The sequence below is a fragment of the Humulus lupulus genome, chromosome 7, assembly GCF_963169125.1.
Source record: "Humulus lupulus chromosome 7, drHumLupu1.1, whole genome shotgun sequence".
In the NCBI taxonomy this organism is placed as follows: domain Eukaryota; kingdom Viridiplantae; phylum Streptophyta; class Magnoliopsida; order Rosales; family Cannabaceae; genus Humulus; species Humulus lupulus.
This window is the reverse complement of record NC_084799.1, coordinates 189023685-189044166: the sequence shown is the minus strand read 5'-3', so window position 1 is coordinate 189044166 and position 20482 is coordinate 189023685. Positions and strand designations below refer to the sequence as shown.

The following is a 20482-nucleotide window of genomic DNA, read 5'->3' as shown; positions in this document are numbered from 1 at the left end:
TCGCCATATCTACTAGGTCCATATACTCCTGAAAACCACCAAGGCTCCTTTCCTTCAGCTTCAATAAGTACCGATATAGAAAACTCTCCTACTAAAGAGTCCAACACTTTAATTTTCCTCAAATCCCAAACAATTAGAGTACCTCCTGATCTCCCCATGGCTGGTAGTAGAGACCATGCTTTAAATCTAGACCTCCAAATGCTTCCAACAAATTTTCTGTCCACCACCTCCCTTTTGACTTCTTGTAACACAATAAAATCTGGATTAATCTTGCAAATCGTAGCCTTAATATTCTTTCGTTTCTCAGCTGCCCCACTTCCCCTCACATTCCATGTCAAGATCTTCATTTATCTGTAGTCCCCTTCCCCCCTTTCTTCTTAGAGTTGTTATCATAATTTATGTTACATGCCAATTTTCTCAGTTCCCTACTCCTCCTTGAATTCTGAAATATCACCTTCATCCCCAACTCATTCAAAGATTCAGCTACCTTACTCCAATCATTCTCGGGACTCTGACTTGGCTCCATTCTCCCTTTCTCCGTACTTTCTTTCCTTGATTCCCCCCTCATAAAACCGTTAGAGGATCTGTGCTCCAAGGATATATTATCCCCCATCTCTTCCATTTCTCCATTACTCCATAGCTTTCTCATATCTGGTAAAATCTCTTCTACTCTCTCTGTAGGAATTACAGAGTAATCATCTTCCTCCTCTGAACTACCCCCCCTCCGAGCTGTCATCATTCATACCATCCTCTTGAAAGTCTTCAATCCTTTCCATTTCTTCTATATTGCATTCCATATTATTTTTCATTATGTCTGGGTACATCCTACCCCCTTAGGACTACTTTTCTTTTTCCTTCTATAAACAATCAGCTGTCCTTCTACCTTTTCCTCCTCTTTTTCTAGCATTGTTCCATCTTTTAACAGGACTGAATTCTTTTTTTTCTTTGCTGTGTTGACAAACTCAGACCAATAACTTATTGCTGCCTTTGAAAAAGCTAGCCTAACCTTCAGGCTCATTTTCCTGAAACTGTTTATAAAAAAACCCCTCACTAAATCCATCTGCTCCCTTTCTTTTTGAGCCATTCTTAATTGGGGAATATTGGACCACTCTACATTTGACACCTCAGCAGCATGGAGCTGCCTTTCCTTGCTGCCACGTTGGCACCCCCTTATCTCCCACCTTGGTTCTTTATTTATTTTAAGTAAGTTCATTCCCCTAATGGCCCGATCCTCTATTCTCCAACTCTCCTTTCTAGATTCCAGAAAAATGAATAAGGGCCCACCAAGCCCAGAGTCCTTTCGGCCCCAATCTCTCTGGTTTATATTTAAATTTAAATAAAACCAAGGCTCCGGTTCCTTTAAACAGAGTGAGCAATAAATGCGATTGAAAACCCTGTGGAGACTAATCGTCTTCTCCCCCCCGAGTTTCTCTGAAGTCGTGCAAACCTACAGCTCTTTATTTGAAACCTCCTCGATTCCCCCACTCGATTCTGCAGGGAATGGGCGCCGCCCCTTTATGCTTGATGATTACATCTCAAAATCCTGGGTCTCTCCTAGCCCGACCTTGACATCTACGCCTACACCTACGATTTCTGCCTTCTGAAGCCCTTCGGTCTTCTCCTCACTAGACTCCTTGCCGCCGACAATAGCCGCTCCACCTACAAGCGGTACTGGAGCCTGTTTTCCGTCGGCCTTTTCCCCACCAAAGTCGCTAGTCAACCCAGCTCCTAATATATCACCCTCTTCCTGCCATCTTGTGTTGAGAAGTCCATGGAATCTATAACCCCAATCATTTAGTCTGAATAATTTTAAAGAAAATTCAGAACCCTCATACTGGAGTCGAATGTTTTTAGGTACAAAACCCTCTTTATCCCCTTCCATCTTGAGTCTCAAGTGATTCAAGTACGTTTTTTCTACTGTATCCTTCTCCACGTCTAGCAATCCTCCACACATGTCACCAATTTTCCTCGTGATCTTAATATTCCATAAATTCAGAGACAGTCCTTCAACACCAATCCAAGACCTCTTGCATTCTATTTTAATATCTCTGTTTTGTTCTTCAAATGACCATCTCCTAAAAGAGACCTCCGTGCCCCCCGTACCCGGTATTACAGTCTTGTGCAATTTCATCAAACTCTCCATCTCTTCTTCGTTCTTGCACCAGATTATGATTCGATCATCATACATTTGGCCCTCCCAAATCCTCTTAGTTTCCCGAGAGAGATTATAGAAAATAACACTCCATCCCACCTTACTGTTATCTCTAAACATTATTAGCGCCTTGTTCCAATCCTTGTCGCAATTTTCCGCTTGTAAGAATTCGTGAAAGTTTTTCTGTTTCATTCTCTCTCTCGGGAACTTGTTCCTTGGTCTGAAACTCCCATTCCCCATTGGTAAGAAGTCCCAATATCTTAGCTTATTAGTGTCCCGATTCTGTATTGTTTTGTGAAAGCTCTTATTTGTTAGATGGTGGTTCTGTTGTATATACTTGCTCCTCCCGCCAAATACCTTCATACCCCCGTCGAGTGCCTTCCTTCCCCTTCCTAGCTCTGACTCGTTATATTTGCCATCAGGTTGGTTTCTTGTTTTTTCTTTTGTCTGTTTCACTATGTTCGCATAAGAAGGCTTCAAAGCTCCTTTCCTAACAGACTCGCTATCCTCCATAATCAGTTCCTGTTACTCGTACTTCTGCAAGTTTTGTCGTTTTAGAACCCCCCTAAGGCACCTTGCAAGCTCGTTCCACCCCCTAGCTTGTCTTTCCTCCGGAATTATCACCATGGACATCCTTTTATTCTTCAGGACTGATATCTTGATAAACCCCCCTCTACTATTTTGAAAACTCTCCAAAAAACAGCTATTCGAAGTGTTTCGAAATGATCTCTTGAAATTCACCCTCTGCGTCTCCTCCTTGTTCTGCATTTCTTCCAGTAGTTCGATAAGCCATGAAGCTGCATCCAGTGTTATAGTTATTTCATAACCCGATAATCGGGTCCTCTCCAATATTCTAACCAAACCCCCGTCGTTTGATAAGGTGAGCATAAACACCTTATACAAGGTACGAAAGCTCCAGTATCTTTGCTGCCCCTGGTCACCAAAGGATCCAAGTTGTTTTTTTAGGCCAAAGCCAGTGGGTAGTAGCCCTCTTTCTTCCCAAAACCAGTGGGATTTTGGTGCCAACCATGGCCGGAAAGACCATGGTCGTACCTAACGTGCATGGGAAAACTCTTAGAATTCTCTCTCCTCTTTTTCTCTCTCTAACTTTAATAAGGCACAAATTACTCATTTGGGTACCCTCCCCTCATAAATTAGTCTTTTAGGGGTGAGTTCTCCCTAATTGGTTGAAATAAATGATATCGGAGTCAACACCTCTAATAGGACCCACGTCGCAAAAATGGCAACCTACAGAAGGGGTAACTTGGGAAAAGCCCAGAGTAGGTCATTGCAGAAAGGGTTACCATATAGTGGACTGCCGTGGACATTGACCCAAGGTCACCTTCCATGATGTAGGTCCCACTAGAGTGTTGGCTTTGATACCATTTGTTACAATCACTTGAAAAGAATTCACTGTCAAAAGACTATAGTCTATGAGGGCACTTGGTTATAAATCACTAACCAATCCCATACTAAGTAGATGTAGGATCTTAACAAAAAGTTGCTAGTCTGAGAAACTGATGTAACAACTTAGATACCCATGTAAGACTGTAGAACCACAAATGCTTAAGGAAAAGTATCTCTTGAATCTTAAAAACTAGAGTAAGCAGATATAAGATTGAATCAACAAAACATAAACATAATGTATAATGCATGATACGTCAGTCTCTGCTAACATTAAATGATATGAGCATTTGTCTCTAGACTTACCCAGGTATGCAACTCGTAGGAGAGAACATGCTACTCTGCCCAAACAAATGTTTTCTACCACTTACTACATTAGCACTGCAAGAGAGTAAATGGAATTAGTATACAACATGCTTCAAATTCACAAATGAAATCTTTTTATAAACAAAGGAAAAGAGTTTTCTGAAAGTAAATGAGAAATGGAAAAGAAATTTTCCCCAGCAAGGATGTAGTAAAAGCATAAAATTTAAGCCCCTTTTGATCACCAAAATAAAAAATACAAAGTTAATTCCTAAGAACTTGTAAAAAAATAAAAAATCAGATATCACTCATAAGATCAGCTCCAAATGAATTCCTACAAGATCACTTGTACCATGACCATGCTAAACCAAATAATTATTTCTCTTTACACAAAAACAAATAGAAAAGAAGAAAAAGCAGTGATAAGTATATTCTGAGTCAATAGAAAACGCACTCAAAATCAATATTCCATTTATCCTTGTATCTCACATCTAATGATTTGATTGCTTCCAGTCTCTTTGCCCAATAAGGATCATAAACCGAAAAACACACTGGCTCAAAACCTGCATGTGTTCGCACAAAATCACTTCTACAACACTTTGACCAAAACAAAATTACTACAAGAGAAATCAATTTGCTAAAAAACATTTCCTAACAGCAAGATAAATATAATTCTTGGAGCATTAATAAAGACAACAAATATAATTTACTTTGGATGAAAAATTGATCCATCATCATTTCCACTAAGAAATGGTCCACAAATACCCTTGGAATTTGGAGACAACAACATTAAATAAATAAAAAAACCTTGACTAAAAATTAAAGTTCCAACCACACGATACATGGGAACAGTTTCCATCCAAGATACATTTTTAAATTTTGCTCTAAAACATAATCAGTGTATACAGTCTCCACAGTTGGTCAAATTTCATTGTAAATATATATTCCTCTTTTATATGTTATACTCATCAACAAAGGAAACCAAAGACGAAAATGAGTTTAATGAAAAAATATTAAAAATACTATAATCTGAAAACAGCAGACACAATTTGACCCATTTGTGCTAAGCAAATATTTACACTACTGAACCTCTGCATTTTCACAAACCTGAAGTTTTATTTGCATTTCCTGTAACTTTAAGATGAAGGGTAACAATGGCCGTTTTGACCTGCATCCAGAGAACATTTAGATTTCCAAAGTAAAAGTAAAGAATGTGAAGGGAAAATGTAACCCACCAATTCAGACCATTCTGATTCAATACTAATAATATCCCCAATAGCCCATTGAAAGGAGACTGATTTGCAAGTTCCGGTAAAAGATGAACCCTCTATTTTGATGCAGTGGCATGAAAATGTTAAGCAAGATTTCGTAAGATGTGTGTCTCTATATATAATATAATCAGGAAAGATATTAACAGTTTTGTTTTTGTCATCCTGCAAGATATAATAAAGCAAATGTCAGTTAAAAAATTACCATTAGTCTAAAGTAAAAAACCACTTAATTTTCTAACCCACTCCTAAACACAATTTATGAACTTATAAGTGGAAAAATCTCGCCAAATCTCAGTCCTAGTAATCTTAACATTTAGTAATCTTTCATGCCCAACTCTAGCCACATTGAAATCTCCTCCTACACTGGTTTTACGCCTTTCAACCAATATCATTTCATTTGGAAATTTCTGGCTCCTCCAAAGATTAAGGTCTTTGGTTGGCTGGTAGCTCTTGACAAGACACGTACTTGTGAGAATTGCAGCAGAAGAGTCCTTTCCTACAGGTTTCTCTGTTGACAGCTAGCGAATCAATTCCCAAATATATGATTTTAGTGTGACAGCTGTAGAGTTTTATTGTATTTATATGCTTCCTTATTTATAGGTTTTTTTATTCTTTTTATTTATTGTAATTACTCTGTACAGTCCCTATAAAAGAGCTCTCATAGTCTTGGTCGTATATACAAGAAAATACAATTCAAAACATTCTCTCTGCTTTATTCTTTATGGTATCAGAGCAGTAAAACTCCTCTTCCTCTTCTCCGGTGTTCGAGTCTTCTTCTCTGGCAACAATGGCAGATACAACTCTCTCTGCAGGTGTCGCAACCCTTCTCGCTGGAGACTCCTCTTCCATTGCCAACTCTAGTTCTGTTCAAACTCTCCAAAACTCAGACACTACCCTCAACACCAGTCCAGCGGCTCGATTGGGTCACTCTACAGCCATGACAGTGGCTCTCTGCACATTACAACACACAAGCTTGAAGGCAAAAACTATTTACAATGGGCACAGTCCGTCAAAATTATGATTTGTGGCCACGGCAAACTCGGACATATAACTGGAGATCTTCCTGCTCCACCTACTACCGATCCTACTCATAAGGTATGGCAGGCTGAAAACTCAATTGTTTTGGCTTGGCTAATTAATTCTATGGATCCGAAAATAATTCGTAGGTACTTGTTCTTCAAGACGGCAAAGTAAGTGTGGGATGTGACTCGTTGTATGTACTCCGACCTTGGTAATGCATCACAAATCTTTTGAAATCTGCACGAAACTCAAAGAAATTAAGCAAGGTAATCAGTCTATTACCCAGTATTTTTCAGATTTACAAGATTTGTGGCAGGAACTCGATCTCTATCTCGAAACCACTCCTTTGTGTACCGACTGTAGTGTGAAACAAAGACAACAACTCGAGAAGGAACGTGTTCGAGTTCCTTACCGGGTTAAATAGTAATCTTGATGAAGTACGCGAACGTTTGGTTGGTCACTTACCGTTTCCTGATACCGAGGAAGCCTTCTCTGAGGTTCGTCGTGAAGAAGCTCGCCGTCGTGTTATGCTGACTGATTCTGAGGTTCAGAATACTCAACTTCCTAAAAGTTCTGCCCTGGCTTCTAACAGTTACAAATATTCATCCAAAAATACGTCTAATCCTGATCCTCAGCCAAATCAAAAGGGTGAAAGGCCATGGTGTGATCACTATCAGCATCACTTGTTGGGAAATTCATGGTAGCCAACTGGACTCCTAGGCGCCAAATTGATCAAAAGGCTTATCAAATTCAAGGTACTGGAAATCCTGATATACCACCAACCACTACTCCACCATCATTTAGTAAGGAACAAGTTGAACAATTGTATAAACTTCTGAATCAATCTTCTCTGGCTCCTACTTCAGCATCTAATATGGCCTTATGTTCAATAGCACACTGGTAATTTTTATTCTTCTTTGACTTCTCTAAAAATTTCTTCAACACCTTGGATTATCGATTCAGGTGCCTCTGATCACATGACAAGTTTATATCATTTATTTGATTCATATCTTCCCTGTTCTAATAATTCTAGTGTGAAAATTGCTAATGGTACTTTGTCTTCAATTGTTGGTATTGGTAATATCCACTTGTTTCATGATCTTACATTTAAATTAGTCCTCTATGTCCCGTCCTTAATCTGTAATCTTATATCTATTAGCAAATTAATTGTTGATAATCGTTGTGTTGCTAAATTTCTCTCAAACTCATGTCAATTTCAGGAACTATCATCGGGGAGGATTATTGGCAGTGCTAGGCTTCATGGACTTTACTTTTTTCAAAATCAACCTCAAATAACACACTGGCCGAGTGCATTTGGCCTTGTTTCTAATTCTGATTTTCCTAGCAAAATTATGTTATGGCACTATAGACTTGAGCATCCAAGTTTTTCATATTTAAGATATTTATTTCCTTCTTTATTTTTCAATAAAAATTCTAATTTTCTTCATTGTGATGTATGTCAACTCGCTAAACACACATGGGCTTCATTTCCCCAAAAATCTTATACACCATCCACTCCTTTCTCACTAGTTCACAGTGATGTTTGGGGCCCTTCAAAAATCACTACTTCTCTCAAGGTAAACGATGGTTTATAACTTTTATTGATGATCATACTAGCATCACTTGGGTTTATCTACTTCGACATAAATCTGACACATCAAGTTTTTCAAGACTTTCACCAAATGGTCCAAACTCAATATCATACATCCATTCGTGTTCTAAGAACAGATAATGGCACGGAATACTTTAATACCACTCTAAGTCCTTACCTAGTCAAGCATGGTCATCCATCAAAGCTCTTGTGTTGATACACTTCAACAGAACGGTGCGGTCGAACGAAAAAATCGCCATCTCTTAGAAGTAGCTCGAGCACTTATGTTTACTATGCATGTCCCTAAATATCTTTAGGGAGATGTCATTCTTACTGCTACCTATCTCATCAATCGTCTCCCTATCGGCCACTACAGTTCAAAACACCTTATTCCATTTTTCAAACTTCCTATCCTCACATTTCCACAAACACTCTTCCTGTTAAGACATTTGGCTGCACAGCCTTTGTACATGTTCATTCACAAGGTCGTAGCAAGCTTGATCCGAGAGCCATTAAGACTATTTTCCTTGGATATTCAACTCAAAAAGGCTATAAATGCTATTGTCCATTCACCAAAAAAACATTTGTTTCTAGTGATGTTACTTTTTTTAAAACACTCCATATTTCTCTCCCACCTCGCTCAGGGGAAGAACAATATTCATCAAAAGCAAGAAGCGCAGTGGTCATGGGGCTAGAGCTGCCTATAAGTCAACCTATGCCTACAAGTCAAACTACCATTGTTTCATCTCTTCCAAATAATTTGTCCGCTCCTACTTCTACTCACACTCATGATCATTATCCTAGTATTGAAGCAGAAACAGATCCTCCACAGCAACTACAGCAACAACCAGAGTTGCGTCCAATCTGGTGATAGACTCCACCTTCAAATGAGTCAGGCAATCCCCAATCAAACACTAATTCTGATTTAGATGTTCCAATAGCATTGAGGAAAGGAACTAGGTCTTGCACTCAACATCCATCTCCAAATTTATATCTTATTCAAAACTATCATCTTCATTTAAAGCTTTTACTTCTAGTTTGTCAAATATATTTGTTCCTAGAAATATTGAAGCTCTGAAAATTCCTGAGTGGAAAGCAGCGGTACTAGAAGAAATAAAAGCACTCAAATAGAACGATACCTGGAGTTTAGTGGAATTACCTCTTGATAAGAGTGCTGTGGAGTGCAAATGGGTGTTCACAGTCAAGTATAATGCTAATGGCTCTATTGAATGGTACAAAGCACGGCTGGTAGCAAATGGATTCACCCAAACCTATGGGATTGACTACACTGAGACTTTTGCTCCAGTTGCCAAACTCACTAACATCAGGGTCCTACTCTCACTTGCAGCAAATCTAGATTGGGAATTACATCAGCTTGATGTAAAAAGTGCTTTTCTGAATGGAGAACTTGCAGAAGAAGTTTACATAAGCCAACCACCAGGCTTTGAAGAAATTTCTAATGCCAAAATTGTTTGCAAGTTTAATAGGTCACTATATGGCCTAAAACAATCTCCTCGAGCTTGGTTCGATCGATTCTCGAAAGTTGTCAAAAATCTTGGGCACACACAAGGTCAAACCGACCATACTTTGTTCATTAAACATTCAGAAAAAGGTAAAATTACTATCCTGATAGTATATGTCGATGATATTATTGTCACTGGAAGTAATACTGAGGAGATAACTCGAATCAAAGAAATTATGGCAAAGGAGTTTGAAGTCAAAGATCTGGGGGCATTGAAATATTTTCTAGGTATGGATATTGCTAGGAGCAAAAGCATTTTTGTATCTCAACGAAAATATACTCTTGATCTCCTAAAAGAAACTGGGATGCTCGATAACAAGCCTAGTGGAACTCCAATTGAACTTGGAGACAAGACTAAAATGCTTGAAGGTGATCCAGTGGACAAAGGAAGATACCAACAACTAGTAGGGAAGCTCATCTATTTATCTCACACTAGACCAGACATTGTTTTTGCTGTAAGTCGGTACATGCACAATCCTTGTCAAGGTCATCTCAATGCTGTATATAGAATCTTGAGATATCTGAAACAAACTCCAGGAAAAGGGCTATAGTTCAAGAAGACAAATGAAAGAAAGGTGGAAGTCTTTACAGATGCTGACTGTGCTGGATCAATTAATGATAAGAGATCGACATCAAGATATTGTACCCTACTATAGGGTAATCTTGTCACTTTGAGAAGTAAAAAGCAAACCGTTGTTGCAAGGAGTAGTGCAGAAGCAGAATTTAGAGCTATGGCCCACGGGGTTTGTGAAGTGATTTGGCTAAAACGGCTGCTCGAAGAATTAAAGATAGAATACGAAGCACCTATCCAACTATTCTGCGACAACAAGTCCACTATCAGTATAGCACATAATCCTGTTCATCACGACCGAACCAAGAATGTAGAAGTGGATCGTCACTTTATCAAAGAAAGATTGGAGGGATCATAAGTATCAAACATGTGCACTCTAATCAGCAATTGGCAGATATACTGACTTAGGGACTTTCTGAACGAGTTTTTGATTTCCTCACAAACAAGATTGGACTTGTTAACATTTACAGTCAAGCTTGAGGGGGAGTGTTGACAGCTAACAAATCAATTCACAAATATATGATTTTAGTGTGACAGCTATAGACTTTTATTGTATTTATATGCTTCCTTATTTATAGGTTTTTTTATTCTTTTTATTTATTGTAATTGCTTTGTACCGTCCCTATAAAATGGCTTTCATAGTCTTGGTCGTATATACAAGAAAATTCAATTCAAAACATTCATTCTGCTTTATTCTTTATTCTCCAAATTACTGCAACGTGTGCAAACAGAAATCTAAGAACAGTGACCATTACTAGGACCATCTGATCATGGCCTTACTTGAGTCACAATATTCTGCAACATGTGGCTGATCAAGGGGGACCTGGGTAAGTAAAAGGAAAGGAGATGCTGTGTTATTTTAGATTGGAAAAGTCTCTCTCTTCATTGATAAAATGAAACTTATATATGCTAGACTAGTTAGCTATTTACATAATCTATAACACTTCCTCCTCAAGTTGGAGCATAGATATTAATCATGTCCAGCTTGTTACATAAATAATCAACCTGAACTCCATTTAGAGTTTTGGTGAAGATATCCCCTAATTGTTCTCCAGTCTTCACATACCTTATAGAAATCAATTCTCGCTGAATTTTCTCGCGAACAAAATGACGATCAATTTCAATGTGCTTAGCTCGCTCATGAAACACAGGATTAGATGCAATATCAATGGCAGCTTGGTTGTCACACCACAATTTTGTAAGTACTGAAATGTTAAAACCTATTTCAATCAAAAGTTGATTGATAGGCCACCCTTGACATTTGTGTACTCGCGCAGGAACAGTAGAGGTAACGGTAAGGGAGCTGTAGGGGATAAATAGTTGGATTGGTTGGCTAAGTTGTTATGTGAGTGATCTTAGAGTGGGGGAGGGTACATGGGAATTCCCTATGGTTGTAAATATAACAGTGAGTGTGAGACTTAGAGAGCTAGGAAGGATTTGAGTAAGGTGTAACCCTTGTGAGAGAGAACTAGGCTCTCGAATTCCTAGCTAAGCAATACAAAAACTCACCATTTATGCATCTATATTCTCTATTTACTTACATTTGTGCAGGTTAATCGTATCATTGATATATCCACACTATCTCACTCGCAGACTGTGTCATAGCCCTATATTCTACCTCTGCACTCGATCTTGCCACAATGTTCTGCTTCTTACTCTCCCATGAGTCCAAGTTTCCTCCAACGAAAACACAATAACCTAATGTAGATCTTCTATCCACTTTTGAACATGCCCAATCTGCATCTGAAAAACATTGAATATGAGCGTGCTCATGATTTGCATACAAGATACCACGTCCACATGCTCTTCTCAAGTAACACAAAATTTTGCTCTAACGCTGCCCAATGATGAATTGTTGGGGACGACATAAATAACTAACAACACTAACAAAATATGCAATATCTGGACGAGTCATCATAAGATCAGCTTTCCAACCAACCTTCTATACCTCTCTGGATTTTCAATTAATTCTCCATCTCCTGATAGGTGCATGTTTGAAGTCATTGGAACACTACAAGGTTTTACCCCCAATTTTCTTGTCTCGGTTAACAAGTCAAGGACATATTTCTTTTGAGATAAAAAGATACATTTTTTACTGCTTGTAACTTCAACACACAAGAAACACTTCAGCATTCCTAAGTCCTTTGTGTGAAATTGAGTATGAAGAAACGACTTAAGAGATGAATTTCCCGTAGCATCACTTCCAGTGATGACAATGTCACTTACGTACACAACTAAAAGAATGATACCAGCTTTCGATTGTTTGTAAAACACAAAATGATCAGACTTGCTTTATATCATACCAAAATCCTTAACAACCTAAGTAAATTTTCCAAACCAAGTGCGAGGACTTTGTTTCAAACCATGCAGAGATTTTCAAAAACGACAAACTCTCCCAAATTCCCCCTGAGCAACAAAACCAAGAGGTTGCTCCATTTACACCTCCTCTTGAAGGTCACCATGAAGAAAGCATTCTTGATATTTAGTTGATGCAGAGGCCAATTATGAGTAATTGCCATAGAAATAAACAATTGAGTACATTAACATTTACCTTTGCGTAATGTAATAGGAAGATCATCACTCGAAACTAGATTTGATGATGAAGGAGCAAGTGCAGGACATGAATCAAAAGGTTTCCGTCCGGAGTAGACTTGAATAATAGGAGGCTTGATAGGAGCTGGTTTCGAAATAGGGTCGAAAAATGTGATAGAATATATTAACAAATCATCATCCTCCTGATGTGTGGGAGGAGGAGAAAACAGAGATAAGGTGTCTTCCATAAAAGTATAATCAATTGAGACAAGAAATTTGTTAAGACTAGGATAATAACATATATAGCCTTTCTAAAAACGAGAATAACCAAGGAAGACACATTTCAAAGACTTGAAATCTAATTTGGTAATATTTTGACAAATATTCCGAGTAAAACAAACTCTACCAAATATCTTAGGATAACGAAAAACAATGACTTGGTAGGAAAAAATATTTTGAAGAGAATATCACCATGAAGAACAAATGATGGCATGCGATAGTTTATAGGCCAAGTGAGCTTTCTGATTCTTGTATGAAGTTGTCTAAAATCACGTTTCATATGCCCTTGCTTGTGACAATAATAGCACATAATTCCTCTTAAATCTTGTGGTTGAGTGTCAAACCTTTGTGAGCCATTGAGTTTATGGTCTGTGATTTTAGACATTACGGTCACCATATCCATCCCACCAATACAACAAGGCAGGAAGGCAATGAACAAGTAAACAAACAAACCCAACAAGGCATCAAACAAACCGACAAACACAAGGCAGCGAGCAACCCAACAAGGCAACGAGGCAAACAAAACCCAACAAGGCAACGAACAAACCGTCAAAATCAACGCAACGAGGCAGCAAGCAAACCAATAAACAAAATCCAACGGAACGAAAATAGAGAGGCTCAATCAACCCAACAAGGCAGTCAACACTCAACACAACAAGGCAAGAAGAACAAATCTTGATAGACAAGAAGGTACCAAGAACAAACCTTAACAAACACTCGATAGTAAAGTAAGAACAAGGGCTATATCGACACAGAACAACTGGAGTAGCGAAGAAGGACAACTAGAGCAAAAAAAGGTCGAACGGTGCCGGCACGTGGATATTGTAGCTGCGGCTTGCAGAGGCGCGTGGGTCTGCAGAATCAAGGGATCGGCAGATTGTCACCTAGGTTTCCTATCTAGATCAACAGTGAGAACAAAATACCACTTTAAAAGGATTATAAAAAATGAAACCCTAAAAGCCACAAAACCCTAAATTGCATTTCTACAAAAAGATTGGAGAAAATCCTAAATTCGAAATTCTATAAGCTCTCTGATACCATGTTATTTTAGATTGGAAAGTATCTCTCTTCATTGATAAAATGAAACCTATACATACATAAAGCTAGAAACTATACAAATAGGAACCTAATAATTAAACTAATCAACTAGCTTTTTACATAATCTATGACAATGTGGAACGCCGCCGTTCTCATTGTTCTTTGGGCTTTAGCTGGAACAAAATTGTAGAATTTTCAAATACAAGAAGATATGGGAGCTATTTGAGATAAGGTTAAATATGGGGTGGCTATTTGGATTTTCAAGAGTGAGGAATTCAAAGTTTTTTTCTTTTCAATGCTTTTGTGTGATTGGCAGCTATGGCTTATATAGGCCTTGGCTGAGTAGTGCACATGTTAAATTTGTACTATATGTTGCTAAAGTTTGCAGCAATTTATACTGGCTTTGTAGGATGTAACACAGATGATTTCAATATTCTGTTATCAATACCCACTGTTTCTTATCGAGGAAAAAAAATGCCCTCACACACATCAATTAGGGATCCATTTTTTTATTTTTTGAAAAAGAGACAAGAGGCCTTTGTCTCATCAATTAGGGATCCATAGCACAAACAACCCAACATTTTCCTCTCAAAACTCTCTTCACTCCCTAACCTTATTTGGACTACACCCCAGATAGCCACAAAACTCCAACACTTGACTTAATTCTGATTGCGCCAAAAAGATACCAATTAAAGCATCAGTAATTCTCACTCAATTTTGTCTCAATATAAAACTGAGTCATGAGACTTGAGTTGCATTAATGCATGTATCCAAGATGTAGTTCAAAGCTCTCACAAGCCCAGATTAAAATGTAAGGATTCTTGCTGAATAAAGCAAGACTTTTTCTAATTCAAAGATCAATGATAAGTTGACCATAAGAAAAAAAAAGTAAAACAATTTTAAAGGTAACTAGAACATCCACTTTGCCACCTATGGCTACTTCAAGTAGTTGCCTAGGTCAGTGGGTGAATACATGTGAGTGGTTTAAGTCCATGTAAATAAAAACTAGAACAGCCACTTTTTTATCCAAAAAAAAAACCTAAGGGATCTTTTGTCATACCTATCAATGAACTAGATTAATAAAAAAGAAGTTACAAAACTAATAGAAAATGAGGTACCCACATCCAAAGCTACAAAAGGAAAAATAAATAAAAATAAACAAGTATTTCATCTATGAACAATGTAAAAAAAAATACTCCAACTCCTAGGTCCATAATGAAACTATAAAATTTTGCTCTCTCCCATAAGGATAGCACATGATGAACTGACTTCTTGAATGCATTACTCAATTATTTTTCATTTGTATTGACTAGATTATGCATGCTTATCACAATATGACTTTAATTTTTCCTCTTTCTTTTTATTTTTTTAATTATTTAATTTTTTTACTTTATTTTTTCCTCTTTCAGAATAAGTAATACAAAACATAAACAACTAAAGAGAGCTTACAAGTTTATATCCACCACAATCTGGTTCGATTTGTTGTTCCTCCGAGGACACTGAAATTATGCAGAATTTTTTAGTAAATAAATTGTATTCCATATCTAATCTTGCACAATGTCAGAAACTGTATTTATATTTAGCATGAGAAGAGGAGACAAACTTTTATTCTCTTCAGAACAAAAGGTTGAAGTTGACAAAGAGCTCATTTCAGTGCTGAGGGTTTCAAATGATACTCTACTAAATTTCTTGGTCTGCAATAAATACTAAGTTTACTACTTCATCACAAAAAAGATTAAATGAAGAAATCTTGAACATCAATTGAAACTCATTTACTATTTAAACGTCTAAATCAACTTAAAATTCCTCCAAAATTTAAATGATTATACTGGAACTAGATAAAAATCAAAATAAGAAACAAGCTTATGCGATTTACGTTTTGAGACGAAGAACTAGAAATCAAATAGGCATCCACTCCAGAGTTCTCCACTTTGACAGGACTATCTCCGTGCAGAGTACTGTTTGGAGATATAGCAGAATATGTGTACTGCAAACCTCCTACATCATTAGGATGAATGTCTAACAATCTGTTGCTACCTGCCTTAGGGGTCTTCGTCCCTTTAGTTATAATTATAGAAACAGGAAAACTCAAAAGCTTAAACAGAAAAGTGAGGTTTGGGCAATGAGAAACTCTACCTTTAGCATCAACATCAATAGATTCAGTTCTAAAACCCTGGTCTACAGTCTCAGTACCACGTGCAACTGCAGACAAAACTTGCAGAAAATTAGAAATATTTTCAATAAGAAGTAACTCAATAAACCAATCTGCCAGAGAATATTGTACAAAATCCTTTTGTAGATAATTTTTACTAGTTCACACAGCTCATGATAAGAACCACTGACTTAACCACAAAATTTTGGTCCCATAATATATCTCTTACACAAAATAAATAAAGATAAAAGACTCAGGAAAAGTTTTTCCAAGATAATAACTCTAGCTCAAGCAGAATATTCAATAAAGAAAATTCCTAACCACAAATCCAATGCATGACATTTCATGAAACAAAAAAAAAAAGGAATGCTAGCAATATCACCATTTAAAACAATTCATAATTTGAAAAAATAAATAATTTAAGTAAGAAAACATATATTCCTCTTATAATAAATACTTCAAAGGAAAACTAATTATATATGAAAATTTAACAGTTGGAAAAGAATCTAGAAGCAGACTTCTAAACATGTAAATTTAAAACTTCAAAGAAGCTATGATAATTTATCAGCAAAATTCCTACAGATGCATTTCGAGCTTGACCTAATCGTCCCATTTCTAAACTATCATGGCAGGAAATGAAGCTTAAGGTTTATCCAGTCAACTCAATAGAGATCATCCCAAATCGTTATAGAAGCACATATGAAATCTTTTTACCAAAAAGTAAATAAAACCCAATTAAACTAAGTATGCAAGCAAAGATGGAATTGGGAACTTTCAACATCTAAATAAAATTGACTCTCACTTGTTTAATACCCTTAAAACAAAATTACGAGTGGTTTAGTTGATGTGATACTGTAGTTTACAAGTTAAAGGAAATCTCATTCTTCATACAACATATCTGTTTTGTCTCATCAATCTTGTTAACAACGCAAAATACATATACATATGAATAAACAGAAATAAAAGTTTCTTCCAATGTCAATTTCAAAGATTAAGAAATAAATTGATGAGCAACTAACAAAATACAGGACTGCCACATGGGTTGTAAGAGAACAAATGAATTTCGTTAAACCCTTTGAGATAAAAGAAGAGTAAAAAAAACATCATCGACTCATAGCAAACTGAAGAAACTGGCAAAAGAGACCTTCCAGTTCGATTGTCCTTTCTTTTTCGAAATGTGTTGAATGATAATCCACAGAAACTAAGATAGACTTATTTATATAAGTCAATTAAGTTAGTTAGAGTACACCTAAGCTTTGAGTATTCAGTTAGACCTGTGTGTTTGTCTATAAATACTTATGTAACTCTTTATTTTAAAAGTTTTTCGGAGAGAGAAGTTTGTAAGGAGGGGGTGTTGGGAAAGTTAGAGAGAGTGAGAGTTTTGTGACCAAGATTATTGTTCATGTGGGCTAGCGTGTAGTGTGAGAGAAACTCTTTTTTCTCTACTGTTTCTAGGTGTACTCTACTGAAGATTGGTGCTTGTAATCACATGATATGAGAGAAGAACTCCTTGTTGGGGAGAGCTGGAAGTAGGTCCATTGTTTGGCCGAACCAGGATAAGTTTTTGTGCATTTGTTCTACTTTTAATTTCTGCATTTAATATTCTTTTATTTGCATATAAACTATTTGATACTTGATCCTAAGAAACTTTTGAGTCTTGTGTTGTTAGTTTTACAACAAAATAAAAATAAAAAGTTGTTTCCAATCTTCATTTCACTTTTAAATAGCAGATTAAGCCCTTTGTCTGCCACAATTCCAGTTCTTTGATACATAAAAGTAAGCATTGAACTTCAAATATATATATTTTAAACTAGTATTGCTTTGAAGTTTGAATTTCCGTCTTATACACAGAAATATCAAATAGCTTCACAGTCTATTACAATCCGCAAAAGCCTCTGCCCAGAAAACTTACCCAAACAAGAAAAGAAAACCCACATCACGAATTCGAACAGAGTAAAACCACGCCGATACATTACCACCACACTTTCTAATGAACATCCTCTACATCCATTTCTCATTCCTTACACCAATGAAACTTCTCGGAAATCCAAACAAAGGGAAGGAAGGAGGGAGGGGGAGGGAGAGAATTTCTCTCGTACCAAAAATCAAACAACAGTAGTATTCAAACACAAAAAGCCTTTAAAAAGAACTAAAGAATGGAAGGAATGAAGAAGAGGCTTACAGCTCTGGAGAAAATGGTATTTGGTTATAGGGGACTGGTCGCCACTATTACTCTTCTTGTTCCCATGGCTTTCGAGTTTTCGAGGAAACCTCTTGGGATACTGCTCGATGCTCATATCGTCGTCAAACTCGAACACGCCGAACTTCTCCTTCATCTTCGTCGTCGTCTTCTTCTTCTTGTTCATGTTGCCGATGGAGTGAGTAGTCAGAGTCGGAGTGAGTAGAGGTTGGAGTCCGAGTAAGAGTCGGTCCTACCCAGAAAAAGCCATAAATGGGACCTAAATTCAAATTTATAAATGTTATTTATTTATATGTTTTTTTCCTTTCCGGGTACTAATATTATATTGAAGAGAAAGGAGATACTGGCAAGGAACGGGTCCACTCCTCGGGTCAATTTTGGACTGGGTTCAACCCTATCCATTGCACTTCCTTTGTATTATAGTTGCGGAAATTACATTATTTAGGCACTTCTAATGTACTAATGTATAATCTACTTCATTTTCTAAAATAGATCATCAAAATACACATTTTTTTTTATTTTACTTATAGATTTTATATTTTACCATACATCAATTTTTTTATATATTTTTTTATATCATTTAAATATTATATTTTTAAACATATTTTATTAATTAAAATAAAATAAAATAATAATAAATAATAAATATATATACTAAATGGAAGAGAAAAAGCTTATAAAGAAAAATAATAATATTAAAATATTATATAAATGATATATAAATGTTATGTAAATATAGATATGAATTAATTGAAGTTTATGTATAGCTATTATAAATATATATATATAAAAGAGTTGATGGAAGATGTTTTTGTGGGTTTAAGTTAAATATTATAGAGAAAGTGTATTACAAAATACATCACCAAAACATATTTTTTTATAATTTACCTCAACTTTTACATTATACCATATATTAATTTTTTCATTTTTTTCTCTACATCATTTAAATATTATATTTTTTTTAAATATTTTATTCATTTTAAGAAATAAAATGATTAAATATAATAGTATCACATTCATATATATACAAAATTTTATAAAAAAAATAATAAATTATTTATAGCATGATAAATAGTATTTCACTATATATAGAGAAATACTATTCATTTAGGTAAAAAAAAATATAAGTTTACATCACCCATTGAAAGATTATTTAACAATTTTTTCTTTATATCATAAAGAATTAGACATTTTACTTCCTTCATTAGGAGTGCTCTTATTAGGGGTAAAATGCTCATGACATTTAGCAAATTACATGTGAAGTAAATGTTAATGCTTTTAATTTTGTATGACAATAGCCTAATCACATTCTTAATATTACATATTAACAATTATATCATTTAGCAAATTACATTAATACTATTTTATTTTAAATATTTTAATATTATAGTATATGTATATTAAAGAATTGAGAGAATGAAAGAAAGGGCTTCCAGTTGTGGAGAAAATGATACATATTCAAATAAATCATTAGAATCAAATAAATCATAACAACATAACATAAGAAAATCCTAAGATCGTGCTCATAATTTTAAGATAAAAACAACACCAATATCAAGAGATCAACATATATTCCTTGTCAACATCAATCCATATTCAAAAACCATAAACCATAATCAACACAAAAAATAAAAGTGGATCCATTAACTCTCTTGATTGTAGAATAAATAACATAATAGTGACAAGAACACTAGAGTATAATCACCTTGAATACCTTACCACTATTTTTGAACCACAAGCAAGGAGAAAGAAAAAAAAAACTTAGCAATGAGGAGTAGAAACATGCTTAGAGGAATAAACCAAAATCAAAAACAAAATAATACCTATCACCAATTCAAACCTCTCTTCTTCTTCTCCTTCTTGTCGATCTCTCTCTCTCTCTTTCTTCCTCACTCGCACTCTCTTTCCCTCTTTCTTTCTTTCTTTCTCTCTCTAGTTCTCGAGTTCTCTATCTCTTTCTTTCCCTCTTGCATGCCGGCCACAATGAGTTTCCAATACTCATTATTCACTATTTTATTTCACTTAAGGTCTAGCAATCAAGGCTAATGGAAATGGAAACTAATCAAATCTCTTTCCCAAATCAAGGCAATAAAGGCCTTTATCCAATCAAGAGAATAATTAGAAAAAAAAAATCAATTTCCTTTCCCTTTTCTTGTGGCTGCTGTAGACCACGATTTTGGCCAACGACGAGTAGACGTCAAAACTACAATAAACCTTCAAGAGAAAAATACGACACAGATAATTTTATAGTGGTTCAGCCCCAATTTATTGGTAATAGCCTAATCCACTTGGAGTTGTGATATATCTATTATACACTTAAGATCAGATGAACTTGAGTCAACTGAGTTTCTTAAGTGTAAGTAGAAAATTACAGAGTTTCTCTCTCTAGATAATACAATCTTTCTCTCTCTAAGCTCTCTCAGAAAATGCCCCAAGAATGCCCCAAG

The 20482-nt window shown here is 36.0% G+C and overlaps 1 protein-coding gene across 10 annotated transcripts in view; it reads right to left on the bottom strand.

Moving 5' to 3' along the window:
- Positions 1 to 18326, bottom strand: part of LOC133788950 (probable ubiquitin-like-specific protease 2B) — a 47405-nt gene extending 29079 nt beyond the window's left edge. The window contains exons 1-9 of one of the 10 annotated variants that reach the window (XM_062226633.1): positions 18018 to 18326; positions 15820 to 15885; positions 15560 to 15741; positions 15287 to 15377; positions 15133 to 15182; positions 5095 to 5292; positions 4967 to 5027; positions 4314 to 4422; positions 3863 to 3937 (exon numbers count right to left, since the gene is read on the bottom strand). In XM_062226633.1, coding sequence (XP_062082617.1) covers positions 3863 to 3937; positions 4314 to 4422; positions 4967 to 5027; positions 5095 to 5292; positions 15133 to 15182; positions 15287 to 15377; positions 15560 to 15741; positions 15820 to 15885; positions 18018 to 18201 — 1016 coding nt within the window. In that variant the 5' untranslated portion in view covers positions 18202 to 18326. Of the gene's footprint in view, positions 1 to 3862; positions 3938 to 4313; positions 4423 to 4966; positions 5028 to 5094; positions 5293 to 15132; positions 15183 to 15286; positions 15378 to 15559; positions 15742 to 15819; positions 15886 to 17747 lie in introns of all 10 variants that reach the window. The other 9 variants (XM_062226627.1, XM_062226628.1, XM_062226629.1 and 6 more) reach the window with 9 other exon arrangements.
- Positions 18327 to 20482: the final 2156 nt, after the last annotated feature.